This window comes from Lathyrus oleraceus, chromosome 1, assembly GCF_024323335.1.
Source record: "Lathyrus oleraceus cultivar Zhongwan6 chromosome 1, CAAS_Psat_ZW6_1.0, whole genome shotgun sequence".
Lineage (NCBI taxonomy): Eukaryota > Viridiplantae > Streptophyta > Magnoliopsida > Fabales > Fabaceae > Lathyrus > Lathyrus oleraceus.
In genome coordinates, this window is record NC_066579.1 from 72119422 (window position 1) to 72141791 (window position 22370).

The window sequence follows — 22370 nt, forward strand, 5'->3', positions numbered from 1 at the left end:
GCACATATTTCTTTTGACATAGAAATATTTCAGCATCGGATTGAACCGCTTCAATACCCAAAAAATAGTGCATCATTCCCAGATCAGACATTTCAAACTCACACATCATGGATTTCTTGAAATTTTCAACCATGGTATTATCATTTCCAGTATAAATTAAATCATCCACATATAAGTAGGCAATAATCATCTTTGCCCCATCTCCAAACTTTGAAAACAATGTATGTTCATATGGACATTTTTTAAAACCCTCCTTTGAAAAATAAGCATCAATACGACTATACCAAGCTCTTGGAGCTTGTTTTAGTCCATATAATGCCTTTTTTAATTTGTAAACTCTGTGCTCACTTCCAAATTTTACATATCCAGGAGGTTGATCAATAAATACCTGTTCTTCTAGCTCGCCGTGGAGAAACGCAGATTTTACATCCAATTGGTAAATAGGTCATGAATGTTGAGTGGCCAAAGAAATCACCAACCTGATTGTATAATGACGTGCAACAGGAGCGAAAACCTCTTTATAATCGACACCATACTCTTGCTTGTAACCTTTTGCGACCAATCGTGCCTTGTATTTATCGACTTCGCCATTTCCTTTCAGCTTTGTTTTGAAAACCCACTTAACACCAATGGTTTTTTGTCCTCTTGGAAGTTCTATCAGCTCCCAAGTATTATTTCTTTCAATAGACTCAATTTCAATATCCATAGCTTTTTGCCATTTAGGCTCTTTGACAGCATCTTCAAAATCGACAGGATCACAATCTGCAAATAGTGAAAAATGAATTTGTGAATCCTCGGTGATGCCAGTTACCTCAAAGTCGGACATCCATGTAGGCCTTCTTCTATTACGTTGAGTTCGCCTCTTAGTTTCTTCAATTTCGCAATCTGCACTCACATCAGAATTTGGAGAATCAGTGGAAGTAATCTGACTTGGTTGCTCATTTTTTTCTCCTTCTCCATCAAAATCAACTTGGACTTTCTGCTCAATGTTGTCATCACTCCATGGCCAGAACTTGCTTTCGTCAAAATTCACATCTCGACTGATGATAATTTTCTTGGTGGATGGATTGTACAACTTATAGGCTTTTGATTGGTTACTTACACCAAGAAATGTGCATTTTTCTCCTTTGTCATCAAGCTTTATTCGTTTCTGGTCCGGAACATGAGCATATGCGATACAACCAAAAAAATTGAAATGCTCAATACTTGGCTTGTGTCCATTCCATGCTTCTTCGGGTGTCATATTCTTGACAGCAAATGTGGGACTTCTGTTCAGCAAGTGAATGCTCCAGGTTACAGCTTCTGGCCAAAAACTTTTTGGCATCCCGCTCATCTTCAACATTGTTCGAACCATATTCATTATGATTCTATTCTTCCTTTCTGAGACGCCATTTTGCCGTGGTGTGTAAGCTATTGTAAGCTACTTCCGGATTCCATGTGTCTCACAAAAATCTACAAATTCTCGTGAGTTGTATTCACCACCACGATCGCTGCGTAGGATTTTAATTGACATCTCCGCTTCTTTTTCAGCAAGCGCCTTGAATTGTTTGAAGACGGATAGAGCTTCAGACTTTTCCTGCAAAAGATAAACCCATGTTTTCCGACTAAAATCATCAATAAACGTTATGAAGTAACGTTTACCGCCATTTGAGGTTGGAGTGATTGGACCGCAGATGTCAGAATGAATCAGCTCCAAGACTTGTTTTGCTCTCTGAAATTCTAGTAACAGACTATCGATGTCACACTGGATGTTATGACATCCAATTCTGCGCAGACAGGAATGTATACAGAAGGTAAATGTAAAGGACAGTAAATAGCACAGAGAATTATTTACCCAGTTCAGTGACAAACACACCTACGTCTGGGGGCTGCCAAGCCAGGGAGGAAATCCACTATAAGAGGTATTAATTCAGGACTTAAACCAACTGTTTAATCCTATCACTTAAGACCTACCCAATGCAATTTCAATCTAAACTAAGACCTGAGTTCCTACTCACTCCCCCTCAATCACGGTAGTGATTACAACCTTTAATAAGTTTAAAGTCAATGGTGAAGTTATACTTCAAACAACTCTTGATTGTGCTTAAAAGCTTTAATCAAGAAACACAACACTCACGCTTAAAAGTTTAGAGTGACACAATAATTACAACTCAATGAACACCCTATTCCAATGCAATCATCTATGTGATAATTGCTTGGCTCACAAGTAACACCTAATACAAAACACAATAAAACGTACAACAGTGAAATATGATGATATAATAAATTCTTCACGCTTCAAACCCCTGAGTTGCTGAAAGTAGGATTGTCATCCTTTTATAATGCAGCACTTGGGCTTTGTACTTGAATTTCCTAAAATTAAGGTTAAGCAAGTTAACCTAATTTCCACATATTAAGGTGCTAACAAATAGGCTATATGCTAGGCCTCTTAATTTTAGCACAGTTGTTAGTTTCCTGGATTTTAGCACAGCTGTTAGATTCTTGAAAAATAGCCTGAGATAAATACTGAATCATAACAGAGAAACTAACTAGCCTACACTTTAGCATATGCTGTCTGGAATGTATGTCATAACATTTAGTTTGACATCCAGACACTAGGCTATATGTTGGGTCTCTTGCTCAGCTGTTAATTTCCTGAAAAACAGCCTGAAATAAATACTGAACTATAGCAGAAAAACTAACTGGCCTATAATTCAATATCTACTGTCAGGGATGAATGTCATAACATTCAGTTTGACATTCAGTAAATCCTGTATTAGCTAATCCTGCAGCATACTACTCAAGCATGTCATGACATCAGTCAAGACATCAGAGTACAGTTAGTGTTTTAACACAAAATGCAGCCAATCAAAAACATCTACAAACTCCCCCTTTGGCAAATTTTTGGCTAAAACAACTTGGCATCACAACAGAGTTCACAGTAGCAGAAAGCACACATCCAAGCATAGATTCAAATTAGCTAATACACTCATCACACATAGAAGTTAAACTTCAAACAGCAGCAACACAAGTAGACAGCAAACAGCAACACAACCTCTTGTTTAGAGGACCTTCAACTTCAAACAAATCTTTTCAAACAAATTTGTTGTCCTGGGGTACAGGTGTTACTCCCCCTTTTTGTCAAAAATGTTGCCAAAGCAACACTTAATATTACAGACCAAAACAAAATAAAATTACACACAATTTTCAGAAACATAGGAAATGTTCTAGTCATCTGACTCAGAGTCAGCATCATCATTTGTGCCATCATCAGGACTGGCATTTGCTTCTTCCTCTTCACCTTGTCTTTCAGCTCCTTCTGCAGCAGCAACAGCTTCACCAAGCACATCACCTTCAGTCATCTCCAACTTGCTAATCAATTTTTCCAAGTTCAGCTTCCTTGCCTCTAACTCCCTGCAAGTTTCTTTGAGCATTGCAATGACAGCAACTTTACGTGTTTGATTGCTTACACGTGATGTCTCACCTGTTGTCATGAAAATGTCAGGAACATGGGTACCTAGGAACAACTTATGATTAAAGAACAAAGGGCTGTCTCTTTACTTCACAAAATCATTCTCTATTAAGATGTTTGAAAACTGATTCAAAACAATACCACAGATGAGAGAAGGAAAGGCTATAGGCCCCTTCACACTGAAGCTTCCTGCATGCTTCAAAGTTTGATCAAAACTATAGGATCCATAGTCAAAATTGGCTTTGGTTCCAACAGCATATATAAACTTTCCAAGCATTACATCAACTGTAGATTTATGATTGGTGGGCACCCAGTTAGCAGCTCCAATCTTGTGCAGCATTGCATACTTGACACTCAGTTTGCTGGCCACCAACTTTCCTTTGAGAGGCCACTTCCTGACTTGATTAGCAGTGATGACTAGGCATGGCAACGGGGCGGGTCGGGGACGGTTTCTACCTCCCCCAAACCCAAACCCGAATCCCTAAATAATCCCCGTTCCCCGCCCCAAACCCAAACAGGTATGGATAATTAAAACCCAAACTCGTCCCAGACGGGTTCGGGTATCCCCGCCCCGCCACCATCCATTTAGTGAAATCAATGTTTTTTAATAGAAATATTTAATTTTTTAAAAACCAAATTAAATTACAAATAATAAAATAAAAAAATACCATACATATATTTCAGATATTTTAAATAATTAATACAAATCAAAATATTAAAACATTGGCCACTTATTTAATATTTTAAATCATAAAAAATAAATAATAATGTACATAATAAAATAAACGGAACGGGTTCGGGGGCGGGTTCGGGGTGGGTACTAGTGTCCCCATTACCCGACCCGTCCCCATATTTTATAATCGGGGAAAACCCAAACCCAAACCCAAACCCAATCAAAGCGGGTTTTCCCCGTCAACTTCGGGGCGGGTTCGGGTGGGTACCCGCAGATACGGGTTATGTTGCCATGCCTAGTGATGACTTGACAGATTTTGTTGTCAGTCACCTCAAGCTCAGGTTGAGCTACATCAGGCCTTCCCAAATACTTGTTGATCACTGAGGGAGAGAAATTTACACACTTGCCTCACACTTACACTTTCCTGAATTCCTTAGACTTCCCATCAGCACATTCTTCAGACACATTGACAATAAATTCCTTTACTAATATCTCATAGCACTTTGAGAACTGAGTCACGGTCTTCATTAAACCAGCCTCTTGAATAAGGTCCATAATATCCTTACATTCCAGGACATTCTGAGCTAATTCCCTTTCCAAAGCCAACCTCTTCTGATAAACATATTTCCACCTGTTTACACTTGAAGCAAAATGAAAAGATATGTTGTCAATTGGTACCTCAGGGACACTAGCTGCAAGCTTGCTAGTGGTTGGCTTCTTCTTTGACAGAGTGTCAGGGACATCACATGGAACATTTGAGTCAGACTCAACAACAACAGACTTGGTCTTCTTTTTCTTGGGCACCCCTTTGCTCCAAGATTTTGTTGGACCATGAACTTTCCTCTTGAGGGAACTCTCGACTGCCACCTTTGTATTGGAAGAGGTTGGAACATCAATCTTCTTTCTGGAGGACCTTTGAGCCACTGTTTTCTCTTCTCTCCTAGTCCTAACCCTTTTGGCTATGCTAGGGACGACTGAGGACAACAACTCATTATCAGAAAATTCCTCCAGGTCTACTGTTTCAGTCTCACAGTTAGGGTTGTTACTGACATCATGAGTGACATGAACTTCCTCACCAACCACATTATCTAAGGGTTTGTCAACATTTGACTCCTTATGAGCATCAGCTTGCTCAACATCATCAGAGATATTCTTTCCTAAAGACTCAATATTTTCTTGATAAGCAACACTATCATGTTCAATAGTGTTTAAGGGAATGGAAACCCCAAGGACCTTATGATTACCAGACAGTATTCCAGTCACCATAGTGGCAATGGCATTGTGAACATACCTGGAACCTTCTCTGGTTTATTCCTCAAGAGCGATTGCTGAGGAGAAGCCTGATACAAATTCTTTAGGTCTTCTTGCATGTGAGGTATTCGCAGAGTCAGCAACAGGATCTTCTCTGTTAGGGTTGCATGGTTCAGAGCTAGAGGAATCAGACATGTTCTTGGAGGAAGATGAGTTAGATTGTTGAGACATGATGAATATCTTAGAGGCGAAATGAAAAGTCTCTTTGATAGAATGCTTGCGTGACTGAAAGTTGAAACAATGGAAGAGGTAACACTTGTTGCAAGAGTAATAGCTATTATTTGTTGACCAATCAAAGCATACTCTCAAATGTTTAATAATTTGAAATATTAAACAGTAAATACCTAACATCATTAGTTGCTATAATTCCTCAGAACGACATATTCCCACTTTGCCCCTTAAATTTTCAAACTGAGTAGCATCCAATTATGACATTCTGAGTGACATTGTACTCAGTCTGCATCTGTTTCATCCATACCAGTTGGGAACAACTGCTACCAGATGCTATGTACTCAGCTTCTGCAGTGAATAATGATACACAATTCTGTTTCTTCCTTTCAACTACACCATTTTGATGAGGAATAATAGGTGAGGATAACTCATGACTTTCAATTTGCATAGGTCCCATTAAGTCCATGTGCAAAAGTTCCAGAGTTTTGGATGTTTTAGGATGTCCAAGCTTAGGATGTGACATCTTGGTTAGCTTGCCCACCTGACATTCTCCACAGACTTTTCCTTCATCCATAAGCAGCTTTGGGATTCCTCTACCTGCTTCCTTGGATATGATCTTCTTCATTCCTCTTAAATGTAGATGTCCAAGTGTTCTATGCCAGAGTTTCACTTCCTTTTCTTCCTTGGCTAAGAAGCACATTGAGGAGTAGTTTGAGACTTCAGGTTCCCATAGATAGCAGTTATCTTTGGATCTGGCTCCTCTCATAACTTCCTTGTTTTCTCCATTCTTCACAACACACTCTTCCTTAGTGAACTGTACATTGAAGCCTTGATCACATAGCTGGCTTATGCTAATGAGATTAGCAGTTAGTCCTTTTACTAACAACACATTATTCAGTTCTAGAACTCCAGGACTGTTCAGCTTACCAACACCTTTGATTTTTCCTTTAGCTCCATCACCAAATGTTACATAACTGGTAGTATGAGGTTGTCTATCTACCAATAAGTTCCCCATCCCAGTCATATGTCTTGAGCAACCACTATCAAAATATCAGTCTTCTCTGGTAGATGCCCTTAGAGATGTGTGAGCTAATCTAGCAACCCATTGTTGTTTCTTGATGGGGGCATTATGCTTAGATGCCTTCTGCTTAGGTCTGACTTGAGGGGTCTGGTTAGGATAACCATGCAACCTGTAACAGAAGGGTTTTATGTGACCAAATCTACCACAGTAGTGACATCTCCATCTTTGAAATTTCTTCTTTTGATGGTTAATCCTTCTGTTTCCCTGATGTTGTAACATTGGTTGTGACTTCTGTTTGATTTTTTGAACTTCAGCCTTTGAGCTTTTGAGTTCAGTTGAGGATTCCTTAACAAAGCCTAAACCAGACATGGTTCCTGATTTCTGTCCCACCTTTAGAATCTCTTCCAAAGTGTCAGTTCCTTTAGTCAGCATTCTGATGGATTTTGTCATTTGATCTAGCTTAGAGGTCAGCAAGGTTATCTCACCATTTAGACCATTTATGACTGTCAGATGCTTCTTCTTCTCAGCTTCTAGCTCCTTGATGAGTTTCTTCTGCTTTTCTCCTTGTATACACACTTCTGCACTTTTGACACATAACTCTTTATATGAAGCAGCAAGTTCATCAAATGTAAGTTCATCTCCATTTGAGTCATCATCAGAGGCACAGACACTAGTTAGTGCAGTGACATGCTTAGCAGATTCTCCTTCAGATTCACTCTCAGAGTCTCCCTCAGACCAGGTGACAGATAGTCCCTTCTTTTGCATCTTGAGGAAGGTAGGACATTCAGCTTTAATGTGTCCAAAACCTTCACATCCATGACACTGGATTCCCTTGCCTTGGTTGAATTTTTCTTCATATTTTGATCTTCTACTGATGTTAGATGAAAAGTTCTTGACATTTGGTCTGCCTTTTTGATCAACCTTCTTTATGAACTTGTTAAACTGTCTTCCAAGCATGGCTATAGCTTCTGATATGCTTTCATCACCTCCAATATTTCCTTCTTCTGAATCCTCTTCAGTATTTGATACAAAAGCAATGCTTTTGTTTTTCTTTTCAACATTCTCACACAAGCCCATTTCAAAAGTTTGGAGAGAACCAATAAGCTCATCAACCTTCATATTGTAGATATCTTGAGCCTCTTCTATAGCAGTAACCTTCATGGCAAATCTCTTGGGCAATGATCTTTGAATCTTTCTTACAAGTTTTTCTTCAGACATTTTCTCTCCTAAGCCTCCAGAAGTGTTGGCAATTTCAAGAACATTCATGTGGAAGTCATGAATAGTCTCATCCTCTTTCATCCTCAGATTTTCAAACTTAGTAGTCAGCATCTGGAGTTTAGACATCCTTACCTTGGAGGTACCTTCATGAGTTGTTTTGAGAGTATCCCAAACTTCTTTAGCCAGCTCGCAGTGATGCACCAGTCTGAAGATGTTCTTATTTATCCCATTGAACAGTGCATTCAAGGCCTTAGAGTTTCCAAGAGCTAATGCCTCTTGCTCCTTGTCCCACTCTTCTTCAGGAACTTGCATAATGATTCCATCTTTACCTGTCTTCGTTGGATGTTCCCATCCTTTGTTGACTGCTCTCCAGACCTTGCTATCCAGAGATCTCAAGAAGGCTATCATATAAGGTTTCCAGTCATCATAGTTAGAACCATCCAGCATGGGTGGTCTATTTGAGAATCCTACATCCTTGTCCATGGTACTAGAAAGTAACGTCCCTAGATCTCACCCAGAAATTAACAGGCAGGGTGCCTGCTCTGATGCCAATTAAAATTCTAGTAACAGACTATCGATGTCACACTGGATGTTATGACATCCAATTCTGTGCACAGGAATGTATGCAGAAGGTAAATGTAAAGGGCAGTAAATAGCACAGAGAATTGTTTACCCAGTTCAGTGACAAACACACCTACGTCTGGGGGCTGCCAAGCCAGGGAGGAAATCCACTATAAGAGGTATTAATTCAGGACTTAAACCAACTGTTTAATCCTATCACTTAAGACCTACCCAATGCAATTTCAATCTAAACTAAGACCTGAGTTCCTACTCACTCCCCCTCAATCACCGCAGTGATTATAACCTTTAATATGTTTAAAGTCAATGGTGAAGTTATACTTCAAACAACTCTTGATTGTGCTTAAAAGCTTTAATCAAGAAACACAACACTCACGCTTAAAAGCTTAGAGTGACACAACAATTACAACTCAATGAACACTCTATTCCAATGCAATCATCTAAGTGATAATTGCTTGGCTCACAAGTAACACCTAAGACAAAACACAATAAAACATACAACAGTGAAATATGATGATATAATAAATTCTTTACGCTTCAAACCCCCGAGTTGCTGAAAGTAGGATTGCCATCCTTTTATAATGCAGCACTTGGGCTTTGTACTTGAATTTCCTAAAATTAAGGTTAAACAAGTTAACCTAATTTCAACATATTAGGGTGCTAACAAATAGGCTATATGCTAGGCCTCTTAATTTTAGCACAATTGTTAGTTTCCTGGATTTTAGCACAGCTGTTAGATTCCTGAAAAATAGCCTGAGATAAATACTGAATCATAACAGAGAAACTAACTAGCCTACACTTTAGCATATGCTGTCTGGAATGTATGTCATAACATTCAGTTTGACATCCAGACACTAGGCTATATGCTAGGTCTCTTGCTCAGCTGTTAATTTCCTGAAAAATAGCCTGAAATAAATACTGAACTATAGCAGAAAAACTAACTGGCCTATAATTCAGTATCTGCTGTCAGGGATGAATGTCATAACATTCAGTTTGACATTCAGTAAATCATGTATTAGCTAATCCTGCAGCATACTACTCAAGCATGTAATGACATCAGTCAAGACATCAGAGTACAGTTAGTGTTTTAACATAAAATGCAGCCAATCAAAAACATCTACACTTTCCGTGATTTTCCTGCTGGAAAAGTTTCTCGATGTTGCTTTCCAACAACACATTCTTCACAAACTTGGGATGGTCTTTGAAACTGTGGCAAACCTTTCACCATATTCTTCTGTTGGAGAGTTTGCAATTCCTCCAAAGCTCAAATGACCATAGCGAAAATGCCATAGCCATGACTCATCTTTCAATTCCGCTGAGAGACTAATTTGGGAAGTGTGTCTGAAATGTAGCGGAAACATGCGATTTGATGTCATGTTTGTTAAACCGATATACAACTTTCATATTATTTCAATCGTATATTACAAGGAGGGAATAGGTTATATTTATATATACAGAAAACCTATTTCTAATTATAATTAAATCTGAATAATTATAGCCAAATCATGGTAATTAACAATTAATAACTATATTCCTATTATAGTTCCTAAAATCTTGTTGACAGCTAACGCCAACAATGTTTATTTCAGCAACCAAACCCTTTTCTTTATTCTGGATACAACACACCCCATCTTTGATATTAATCTCAAATCCCTTCTCCTGGAGTTGTCCAACACTAAGAAGATTAGTTTTCAAATCAGGGGCAAAGTAAACATTACCAATACAATGTTTTGTGTTGTCTTTTGTATAGATTTTGACATTTCCTTTGCCAATGATTGAAACTGTAGAGTTATCTACAAACTTTATAGTGCTTCGGAATGATTCATCCAAGTCTGAAAACAATGATTTATCCCCGCACATGTGGTTGTTGCAGCCTGTGTCTAAGTACCACATACTTCCATGCATTTTCTCCTCCTTGTGACATGCCATCAAGAGAGAAATATCTTCTTCTTTTCTTCCACATAGTTAGACTTCTGACCACGATCATGGTGCAATTTAGTTCTACACTCAGACTTGTAGTGACCATATCTGTGACATCGAAAACATTCAACTTTGGACTTGTCATTATTCGTCTTATTGCCTCTGAATTGACGGTAGTTGTTACCCTTTCGCGTATCTGATGCATAATCCTCATCTGATTTGTGATATGGGTTCTTGTCCTTCCACTTTCCTTTTCCTATATCGGAACTTTTAAAGTTTGAAGCCTTCAAAGCTTGTTCCTCGGTGTCCTGCTGGATGATTTTTTGCTCATGAACCGACAAGGAACTTTGCAACTCATCAAATGTCAGTTCATCAATGTTTTTTGATTCTTCAATGGAGCAGACAACAAAATTGAATTTGGGAGTCATTGACCGAAGAATCTTTTCTACAATCTTCACGTCCTCCATTTTTTCTCCATGAACTCTCATTTTGTTAGCCACTGCCATGGTCCTATATAAATAATCAGTGACAAGTTCGCCTGTTTTCATTCGCAAAGTTACGAATTCTGTTCGAAGTGCCTGCAGTTGCACACGCTTTGCCCTTGCATTTCCCATATACCTTCTTTTCATAGAGTCCCAAATCTACTTGGAGGAGTCTTTGTAAAGAATCGTCTCCAAGGTTGCTCGATCGATGGCTTGAAAGAGGTAATTCTTTGCCTTCAAATCCTTTAACTTCAAAGCTTCTCTTTCTGTTTTTTGTGCATTAGTCAATGCAGCTTCATCTCCTATCTCTGGTAATCCAGATTCCACAACCTGCCAATACTCTTTGGATCTCAAGAAGTTTTCCATGAGCATGCTCCAATGGTCATAATGACCATCAAAGTGGGGTGTCGGAAGCCATGTGTGTTGAAAGAAAAACAACTCTGCAATTTCTTGGCTCTCTCCCTCACATTGTTTCTCTCACAGTGCACTCCCTCTCACGTAACCACAGTCTGATACCACTGATAGATATTGATAATTGAATTGGAGAGAGTAATTTTATTGAAAATAGATAGCCTTATAAATAGGCAGTACAGCAGAACAATTCAACAAAGCCACAACTTAAAATTCCTAAAAACTAGCTACCCACTAAACAAACTAACAACACTAATAACACCTGTAAAGACTAAGTCTTTTAAACATATTAAAAAACAAATAATTAAATTAACTAACAGTAATAATTAAGCAACGGTTCAACACCTCAAATTCACTTTAGAAGAATGTTAGCTTACGGATTTGTTCTTATTGGTTATCAACAACAATATTACATTCATATTCCAACCCAAAAAAATTACCAAACCACTCAACAACCTTTCCTTAACATCCAAAACTAATATAGGTCAAACACTCAATCATAAAATCAGGAGTATACATATATATTTGTTTTAATTTTTCTTAAAATAATTTTTATAGTGTGATATATTTTGCTTAAAAAAATTACAAAGAAAATTTTCATAAAAAGTTCAAATGAAAATTTGGTTTGAATAATTACTCTTAAAATGTAATTTTAGATATTTCATCATTTTATTAAAACTTCTTTTGAATATCAAAATTTCAAAAAATTGCTTAATTTTGAAGGTATTTTAAATAGCTTTTCATAAAAAATAATTTTTGAGATACAAATTTTTAAAGAAATTGCGATTTCAACTATATTTTATTTCTCAATAATGTATATTTATGTTATAAGATAAAATTAATCTTTTAATTTATAAAAAACTATTTTAATTTTTTTAATATTTTAAAATTATTTTATTATAAAAATCATTTTTAAAAATATAAAAAAAAAAATCTATTTTTTTAAAAATAAAACAAATAAACAATGCATCTTATTACAAACAACAAACCAAACATAAATTTCCAAACACCTTAACAATAAATTTTTTTTTACCCCAACCAACATTCACACCAACTTGTGAACAACAAATAAATTACGACAACACCTTCATGAAGCGACAAAACCTTCAAAGAACGACAAAACTTTACCAAATCAAAGAATGACTTAGGTCTCATCGAGTCGTGAAACTTCTTTTCAACAACATATCTCAATAAAATTAACTAAAACCTCGACCATCATTAATATAATTTATATTGCATTGTCACTAAAGTAAAAAATAATTTTAATGTTTGTAATTCAATTTAAGTTGTATTTATTAATTTTTTATTTTATTTATTCGTTAAAAATTAAAATATTAGTTGATTCTCTGCGGTAACTCAGTTGTGACTACACATAGACATTCATATTTAAACCGTCTGATAAAAAAAAAGTGAATATTGAATGATTCTAAAACCCTCTTTCTCTCTCTGACCTGTCCAAAGCCGTCATTTCATTTCACACATTCCGATTCTCTAGCTTTCTGTTTTTTCTTCTTTATTCTTTCTCCTTTCCGTTTCAGTTATCAATCTTTCAATATAGTTAAAAAAAGAAACTCCCAGAACTTCAACATTCTAACTTCCAACCGTTTCTTCTTCAGTTCCTCAACTTCTTAGGGTTCACTTCACAACCACCTTCTTCTTCATCTTCTTCAATTTCGCATAACTCTGTTTCTAAGCTCTACTCTTTTCCGTTTCTTGCTCACTTCACTGAAAAAAAATTATCAAGAAACACTCGATTCAATATTTTCATTTTCTCTAACTTCATTTTTCTTGCAGATTTTTCGAGTTCTTGATTTTGACTTGCTCGAACGTTTTCTTTTTCGTTTGTCTTTTCAGAACTGCGATCGTATTGTGAACTTCATTGACTGTTGATGATTGAAATCGAGTTTGGAGTTTGAAGTTGAGATGGCGAGTCGGTTAAGGGAGGACGAGAAACAGGAGCACGCGATTCGAGCTCTTCTTAGGCTCGAACCGAATCAAAGATGCATTAACTGCAACAGTTTGGTAAGAATGCTTACGTGACTGAGAATTACATTAGATTAGATTAGATTCTTTCAATTGTAGAAGATATTGCTGAGAAAAACTAGTAAATCAGAGGTTAACTAGTAGAAATAGAGCAATGTGATCTTGTGATACTTGAATTCCATGAGAAAAAATGAATTGGCATCATAACTATTGTTATAATTAGCTGAATTAGATAAGATATATGGATTAAATATGATTCTTTCAAATGTGCTATCTGATTTTCGAATTGAAATATCAGATGGAATATATAGTGGTGGTTAGAAGAATAATCCAACTGTAACAAAAAAATAACTAACTCATTAACTCCAACGGAATTTGTGGAATCACAAATGCATACTAAGTGCAACAGTCTACTAAGATGCTTATGCGATTGAAAATTACATCCGATTCTATAAAATTTAGAAGCTATTGCTCAGAAAACTAGAGAATTAGATAAGAGCAATAGTGTATAAAACAATTAGATTCTATCAAATGGTGCTTTGTGATACTCGAATTGAATGAGAAAAATGTGTTAGTGTCATATAGTGGTAGCTTGAAGGTTAACTAACTAAATAACCGAAATATAACAAAAACATAACTATCTCATTAGCTTTAAACTCTTTGTTAGATAATAGGTTTGAATCCGACTTTACCTCTTCGAGCATGTGAATTTATCTGCTTTAAATGAATTGCTACTAGCTAACAATCTTTCCATTTTTGGGGTAAATGGTTGAGAATTGGAGTGTGGGGTAAATGTATTCTTTTAATATGTAATGTAATTTGAAATCATCTAATGATATAAGTTAGTCGTGTAAAATTAAGTTATGGTAGGTTCATAGGTTTTGGGTTATTTTAATTGGTGTTGTCAAATAGAAGCTATACAGCGCTATGACAAGGTAGCATAACAGAATTTGATCGAACTGCCACTATGTGAAAAGCGATTAACAATATTGATTTTCTTAAGTAGTTCACCAGAGTAAGCATTTGATAATTAATAGTTCTTTATAATATCTCTCTGAATAAATACTTTATTAAGTTCTATACCCAAACACATCTATGGTCTCTCCACTTAGGGGTAAATTGTTGAAAATTGGAGCGAGGCTTTACTTGATTAGAAGCATAATCTATGTTCATGAGATTTTTATATTAGGTTTTGGGAACGTACCCTTTTCATATCATGCATTCGACTAGTGGCTAGCGAGGTGATACGTTATATATAGCCCCCATTTCTTGTGTTTGCAGTGGGAAACATGGTTCTTACCTATTATTTCATTCCAAACTCGTTGATGAACAATGGCAGCGCTATTGCGGACACATGAAGGTTTTGGGCTCGCCGCAATGGTAAATATCTGCCAATATTGTGGGTTTTTCCACCATAATCCACTATAACGACACTGCAAAGCGGTTGGTATGAAGGATTTTGACTCTCCACCATGGTCCGCCATCGACAATACAATGAACAAACAAATTTCTGTTATTAAATCGCTTCCATTTAAAGAGCTGCTCATAATAAGATTTTCATATTAGATTTTGGGAATTCACTCTTATATATCGTTAATTTGGATAGAAACTGCTAGCAAGGCGACGTGTTATCCGGAACCCTCATATTACTTGTGTTTCTGTTAGTCAACTTGGGCTCACCGGTTCTTGCATTTGAAACCTGCTGATGAACATTATTATCAAAGCAGTTCCATTTAGAGATCGGCTACTGATACATATACTATCACCGTATACCCTTTCCTCATTTTACATTACATAATGGGAAGCGTTCCTATTAATGATACTATTAAGGATATTGATTTCCTTTTTAAGCTATAATTGCTTATTTGACTATTAATTGCTGGATGTATTTTGTCCTTGGATTATATTATGTAAAGTAACTTATGGACCAACATCAGCCTTTTCAATTTATATATATTATGTCATATTTGTTGTTAGTATTGAGCATTGAGAAAAAACAATGCTATTTAAGGTCCAGTTCTGAGTTAAAAATACCAATTCGAAGTTCCATCTGAAACCATACTCATATTATGTTCGGATAGGAATGAAACTATAATTAACTTTATTTTAGGGGTGTCAATCTGCACCCGCCAGTGGGGATTCCCGCAGGAATTTCCCAATTTATGGCCCCAAAGACCCGGAATTTTTCCTCGCGGGACGGGGGACATGGATTAAGTGTTTAAATTATCATTTCTTTTAGTGTTTAAAAATCACATGGATAAATACTGTGCCCCACACCTGCTGGTTCTCTCTAAATTCCATGGAAAAATAGGTTCCTTAATAAAGAGACAAATTTGAATCTTTGCTGATAATGATATTTTTATCTATAGACTTTTATATGTTTAAAACTTCTAACCAGGTTTTAAAGCATTTTAGTTGCATTCTTCAGAATCTAGAAAGGAAATCATTGCATTTGACGCTATAACAAATTCGTTAAATTAATTATTATTTTTTATACTTTTGAAGGGACCACAATATGTGTGCACAAATTTCTGGACGTTTGTTTGCACTGCTTGTAGTGGAATACAGTAAGTCCTTATAAGAGTTCTGCTTATTTTAGTACCTATATTTCAACCCTGTGATTTGAGTTGAATACATGTTTTTATGGTTCATGGTGGCCTGCTTTAGCCAGCAGTAATGCTAATTTTTGAAAATTTTCCATTTGTTTTTGCTTTTATGCTTTGCATTTTAAACATGCTTTTTGCTGATGAGCTTAAACTCTGGTGAAACTTGAAACATATTTTTACTGCAAGTTGTGTACTTTTACTTTTGTAGTGTTTTTGGTCTGTATTAAGTCTAATGTGTATGCTCTCATATGTATTCTGCGTATAAATGATAAGCATGATCTGTATCTTGTTTAAAAAGTATTGTGCTGTACTTGAAAAATTTGACCAATACATTTCCTTTCAACTGCACATTTTTCTTCTAAACTCATGGGTTTTTTGTGGAAATTGACAGCCGTGAATTTACACATCGTGTGAAATCAGTTTCAATGGCTAAATTTACTTCGCAAGAAGTTACTGCACTTCAAGAAGGAGGAAATCAGGTATTGATGCCTTTTTGTGCCAAAACTTGTGCTGTTTGTTTTTTCAATGCACTTGATATCATATATTCTTGAAGTTTATTTCAGCTTTATTTGATACTTGCAGCGTGCAAGAAAGGTTTATTTTAGAGAATGGGATGCACAACATCATTCTTTCCCTGACAGTGAGTAAGTACTTGCTTGTACGTTTTCATGTATTGTTGCAGAGTGCGTTATTCATTTATTTTGATTGTCAAATTTGGTGCCAGTAATGTTAACAGGCTCCGAGACTTTATTAAGCATGTTTATGTGGATAGGAGATTCACCGGAGATAGTACCTCTGACAAACCACCAAGAGTGAAAAACGTAAGATTTCACCCTTCTGGATTATTATTTTAAGCAAATATTTGACACTTTAATATTAGGTTCAATTTCAAGTTGTGTGTTATTGCTTTTGCTTTAGAATTGATGAGTTTGTCAGCAAATTCTAACTTCAGTCTTCTCTCTTGTGTTGCATGTTGTTCAGAGTGGTGACAAAGATGGGTCATATGAAAACAGGAGAGTTGAGGCCTATCAGGGAGGATCTAAAAGCCCTCCATATGAAGACTCACATGAACGCCGTTATAGTGACAGGTCTAGTCCAGGTGGAAGAAGTCCTGGATATGATCAAGAAAGTAGGCAAGTTGGTGATTATAAGAGAAGTCCCGGTTGTCCTCCAGTTATCAATGATTGGCGTCGTGAAGATCGTAGAATATCAGATGGAGGTTACAAGACGGAAAGGCATTCCCCTGCACAAGCCAGAAATCTGGGCTCTTCTAGCCCATCTGTGGGTCCATCCGTTAGAGAAATTTTGGGAGAAAATGTAGTACCTCTTAGGATAAGTGGACCTCCCAAACCGAACAATGGAAAAGCTGCCGATGCCTCAGCATTGACACAGGTGAAACTATTACTGATGCTGATGTTTCATTTGGTCTGTTTAAAATGTAATATAAAAACCAATCAAATCATGCATTCTTCTGTTCTGCCTAATAGCTTACGGTGTAGGGGGGTTGTTAGTTCATGACATAGGACCTGTTTGGATTAGCATATGTGAACTTATCTACTGACATAAATTTTGTGAAACTGTTTGGGCGAATTTATGAAAACAACTTATGATATTTTTCATAAGTGTTTTTCAGCTTATTATCATTAGTTTTTCAGCTTATTATCATTAGTTTTTCAAAATATCTTATGAAAACAGTTTCTAGTATATACAAAAACAATTTAAAATTATTTTATCATTAGCTTACGTAAGCTTATGCTTAAGCACTTATGTTGTTAAGAACTTGTGCTATAAGTTGTTTATTCAAAAGTCCATAGTATCATAGCTTATATAACCAAGTTGTCTAAAACTTCGACTTTGCCACTCCCATTGGCCCATTTATTCTTTGAACAAATAGTTGAATTTCAGAAGGCGTGTTTGTGTATTTTCCATGCTTCAAGGCCAAAGTGCTCTTCTTGAGGAGAGTGTGTTAAAGATATAATGTAAAAATATATCCATATTTCTTCACCTAGCAGCATAAGCTTTAGGGATGTTTTTTGTTTATTAGGGCCCGAGCTTCAGATTATGACCCTAGTGGGCAGTTAGCTCACCGAAGTACAACAAAAACAACAACAACCAAGCCTTATCTCCCTAAGTGGGATCGGCTACATGGATTAAATTCCGCCGTAATGTTCTATTCAATACCATGTTTCTATCCAATTCGTTAATTTCAAGATCTTAATAGTTTCTCTTATAGTTTTTCTAGATCTTCTTCTACCTCTAATTGTTTGACTCCTCTCCATCTAATCTACTCCATTCTTCCCCAACACTCTCTTTAATATTGTCATTTGTAATCTTATACCGTCTAGTCTTACCACACATTCAACGCAACATCCTCATCTCTGCTACACTAGTAGGCCTAAAATATGGAGGGTGTATTATAGAAGGGGTAAGAAAGGTACTATTGGAAATGTTCTAACAGAGGAGTGGCGTGGCTTTAGAGAGGTTAGGACTGATAACCGAATCCGTGATATAAGGAAGGGTACAGATTGAGGGAGGCATCTGGAGTAATTGAGGGATTAGTTATAGGAGCTTATTTCTGTGGCAGATCTGGGGTGCAAATTCCCTGTCTGTAAATCACCATTTTCATCATAATAATACAGTCTCCTCCATTCTTCAATTTCTGTATTGATTACTGTTGTTACTTAATTTGGTTCCTAACAGTTTATGATTGATTCAATCACTCGAGTCTTGATCCTTTTCCTTGAATGTGCTTCATTATTTATCTATGATATGTTCATCACTGCTGCTGTGCAACATTTACTATGTATTCTTGGTTGAAGCTGATATTTTCTGTTATTCAATTAGACTTCAGAGATGTTTGTTTTTTGCTTTAACAACTAGAGATGTTTTTCTTTTTCAATTTACTGTTAAATATATTATTTTCCTCATATTCTTTGAAGTTTTCTTGAAAGATTTGGCTCTGCATTTACAGTTTACTTTGTTTGGCATGAATTGCTTTGAGTGACATCTCCATCTCCCCTTTTAGTAAGGTGGCCAACTTGATTTTGTACCCAAATTATACAACAATAACTGACTGTTAATGATTTCAGAAAACTGCATTCTCTGGTAGCTTGGTATCCAGTAATGAAAGCCAAGTAAATATTAAGCTTGAGACTACTAAGAGTCTTATTGATTTTGATGCTGATCCTGAACCTATTGCTCCCACAATTCCTCAAGCTCAACAAACTAGTGCGCCTCAACCTGTGTCAGGAAATTCCAGTGATGACAATTGGGCCTCTTTTGATATTGCTTCCGAGGCGAAAGCAAATCAAAGCAACTCAAATTTAAATCCACTTGAATCCATACTGTCCCAATTGTCTTATTCGGCATCTTTATCTTCTCATGCTTCGGGAGTCCAAGGTGAGACACAAGTTGTAATGGCAGTGTGATAACATCACCAAGAAGTGATGACTCACTTTTTTTTATATCTGCAGGACCTATTCCAGCAGGGGCTCTTAGTTTTGGCAGTTTATCAGCTTTCCCATCCAATGGTGCTTTGATGCCATCTTCCGGACAGGAAGTTGTATTACCTCATGATAGTGTAGGACAGTGGGCTAGTTCGCAGCATCAGCAACCAATGTTCTCTGCTGTAAATAGTCAGGTTTGGCTAATGGAGTTGTCATGTCAAATACTGTTGACTGTTTATTGATAATGTAATATTATTTTCACCATGCTGGAAATATCTTGCAGCCATCGCATGTACCTTCTGTACCCACAGGACAGGGGTATCCAAATACACAAATGCCACATGCATACCATCATGCTTCGAAGCCGGCCAATGAGGCTTTTAATAGTATTCTTTCTCAACCTTCTGCTGTAGAAGCAAAACCAAGTGGAAGAACAGAACTTTCTGAAGTAATTGTGACTTCTTACTTTACTTCACAACCTTTGTATTTTGGATACACTTGCATGTGTTTATTGTTTGCCTAACAATTAATTTTGATCGTGCAGGATCTGTTCATTAGAAAACTCTCTTCCTTCTCTGCTCCAGTTCAAGAAGGTTGGCAGGCGGGTCTTCCCCAGGGCACGGGCAACTCAATGCAATATAATAATAATGTGGTGGTACTGTTACAATCCAGAATGATTAGCTTACCAGATTATCTTATTATGCATTTAGATTTTATGCTCCAAACAGCTTATGATTAATAATCACTGAGAGGACCTTTTTTTATTTTATTAAGAAGGACATTTCCTTCACAAATAGTCAACCAATTGCGTGCTTCTTAATCTGTGGCTATTACAAAAATGAGTATTTCTCTCATAAATGTGAGCCCTCTGTTACAGCCAATACCAAGTTTTTCGGAGCCATCAAGGTCAACAAATCCATTTGATGTCAGCAGCAAACAAACCCCAGATCAAGACCAAAGTGTATGCGACTTTCATTGATTTGTAATATTAGTATGCTCATTGTGTTGTATATTGCCAATAATAGTTCCTACACTTGTCAATGATTGGTGGATAATGCATGAGTATACATTTAAATCACTAATATTAATTATTGCGTATTGAGGAATTTTCTCTTCAGAAGTCATATTTGTTGAAGATTAACAACTGTTTGGATTTTTTTCCACAATTTAGTAAAAAACTCTTCATTTATTTTTTGTTTCTATCGGAAGTTAGTTAACTGCACATTACTGCATAAAGTTTGCATCTTGCGCTTAACAGAATTATACTAACTGATAAGAATTTTGGGTGTGTTGAAAATTGCTGTCTTTATTTTTTTTATGATTTCCTATCATTGAAAAGGTTGGAACATTGAAATGTGATATACTGACTTTTTAACATGTTGATTCATTGGTTAATTCAGACAGTATATATGTTGTTTTCATTGGTTGCAGTTTCTTTCCATTTCATCATTGCATGGTGCGTTGCCCAGTGTATCGCCATCACTCCCGATGCACCCTCCATACCAGAGCAATCCATTGCATGGATGGAGTCCACCCCTTCCTAATGTAGGCACTATGTACTCTAATGTAGGCACTATGTACTCTTCAAGCCTGGGTTTGCAACCACATGCATGGAATCCACCTCTGCCTAATATACCATCTTCAGGCACTATGCACTTTTCAAGCCTGGGTTTGCAACCACATGCATGGAATCCACCTCTGCCTAATATACCATCTTCAGGCACTATGCACTCTTCAAGCCTGGGTTTGCAACCACATGCATGGAATCCACCCCTGCCCAATATACCATCTTCAGGCACTTTGCACCCTTCAAGCCTGGGCAATCCATCCCATGCCTGGAATCCAACCCTATCGTCACCATATGCATCATTCCTACCTCCACAAGCACCAATTCATGCATCAGCATTGGGACTAGGTATGTTTATCCTTTTACCATTCTTCAGTAACTCATGTATGCCTACGGTCATTTGCTTTTGAGTATCCTGAACCATGTTAATGTATCTCAGGGTCTAACAATGGGCAGCAAATGCCACCTAACACACCAATGCCAAGGTAAATTTTTATCTTCAATCATGATCATATTTATTACTTGCTCAGGCTGTTTTAGCTTATTAGATTTTATATTTCCTCTTGGAAACTCATTTTGGGTCCAATCCTTCATCTACTCTCCCATCCATGCTGTATAAAACAAACTTCAATGATATGGTGAACCCTTTATACTTATTAAAACACATTTTAGCCATTCATTTTACAGTTTCACTGATGTTGTTCTTTGGCTGGATGTCTATAAGGCCTGATTGCTGAGAACGGCCAAGAGTTTTTAGTTGTCCTGGCTTTTGGAATAATCTGTGACGGGGACAATTAATTGCAGATGTATGGCTAAAATTTATGAATAATAGACTGGTGTTCAGTATTAAGAGATCTTAACTGAATATGCAGGCAAGAAGATGGGAATTTTGGAGCTGAGCGAGACATTTTCGGCTTGTCAAATCCAGATCAGCAGCTGACTGGTAAGCCGTCAATCACTCCCACCTCTAACCCCTTCCCTAAAAGAGGGAACCCATTCGGATAATCTAAAGATTTGTCCATGGACTTGTAAATTCAAACATCAACTCGTTGCTGCACCTTGTACAAATACATGTAACTTTCGGTTTCTATTGTGTGTGGATCGAAGTTACACATGCATAGTGAAGGATTTGTGATGGCCGGCTCTGGGTCGAAGTGAAATATTTTGGTGTTGTTAATAGGAGAGAGAGGAAGACAATTTACTTTCTTTCTTGGAATAGGCGCTTTAGAGAACTGAAAGATAAAGAGAGATTGGTTGAAGGGGGTGCAGAGAATTCTTTAATCTTTTTTTCTTTTTAAATCTGTGGGTGTAAATATGCGTTCGTTTGTAAATTGCATAATGGTGTCGGCATATATGTGCTCTTTCTCGGTTTTACAATATTGTACAATTTTGTAATGTCGCAATTTTGCCAACGTCTTTTTTGTGTTTGGAAATTACATGTTATCAACTCACAGCCACTGTGGAGAAAGTAGCTCTACGCCACTTTGTTTATATGATTGCTTAGTTTTAACACAAAAAAAAAGAGACGATA

At 36.8% G+C, this 22370-nt stretch overlaps 2 protein-coding genes across 4 annotated transcripts; one reads left to right on the forward strand and one right to left on the reverse strand.

Moving 5' to 3' along the window:
• Positions 1-10352: 10352 nt before the first annotated feature.
• On the reverse strand, positions 10353-10958 carry LOC127092031 (uncharacterized). Its single transcript, XM_051030805.1, has one exon. The coding sequence runs from the start codon at positions 10956-10958 to the stop codon at positions 10353-10355; it is 606 nt and encodes a 201-aa protein (XP_050886762.1).
• A 1711-nt stretch (positions 10959-12669) lies between these two features.
• On the forward strand, positions 12670-22330 carry LOC127116115 (probable ADP-ribosylation factor GTPase-activating protein AGD14). Of its 3 annotated transcripts, XM_051047362.1 has the most exons (16): positions 12670-12870; positions 13092-13259; positions 15726-15787; positions 16218-16305; positions 16409-16470; positions 16551-16647; positions 16808-17218; positions 18916-19225; positions 19300-19466; positions 19556-19720; positions 19817-19927; positions 20150-20233; positions 20704-20893; positions 20969-21187; positions 21279-21324; positions 21712-22330. In XM_051047362.1, exons 2-16 carry the CDS (start codon positions 13161-13163, stop codon positions 21842-21844), a joined length of 2244 nt encoding a protein of 747 aa, XP_050903319.1. In that variant the 5' UTR covers positions 12670-12870; positions 13092-13160; the 3' UTR covers positions 21845-22330. The 3 variants fall into 3 exon arrangements, with proteins under 3 accessions (XP_050903319.1, XP_050903317.1, XP_050903318.1); XM_051047360.1 differs by having other exon boundaries at positions 20704-21187; XM_051047361.1 differs by having other exon boundaries at positions 16563-16647; positions 20704-21187.
• Positions 22331-22370: the final 40 nt, after the last annotated feature.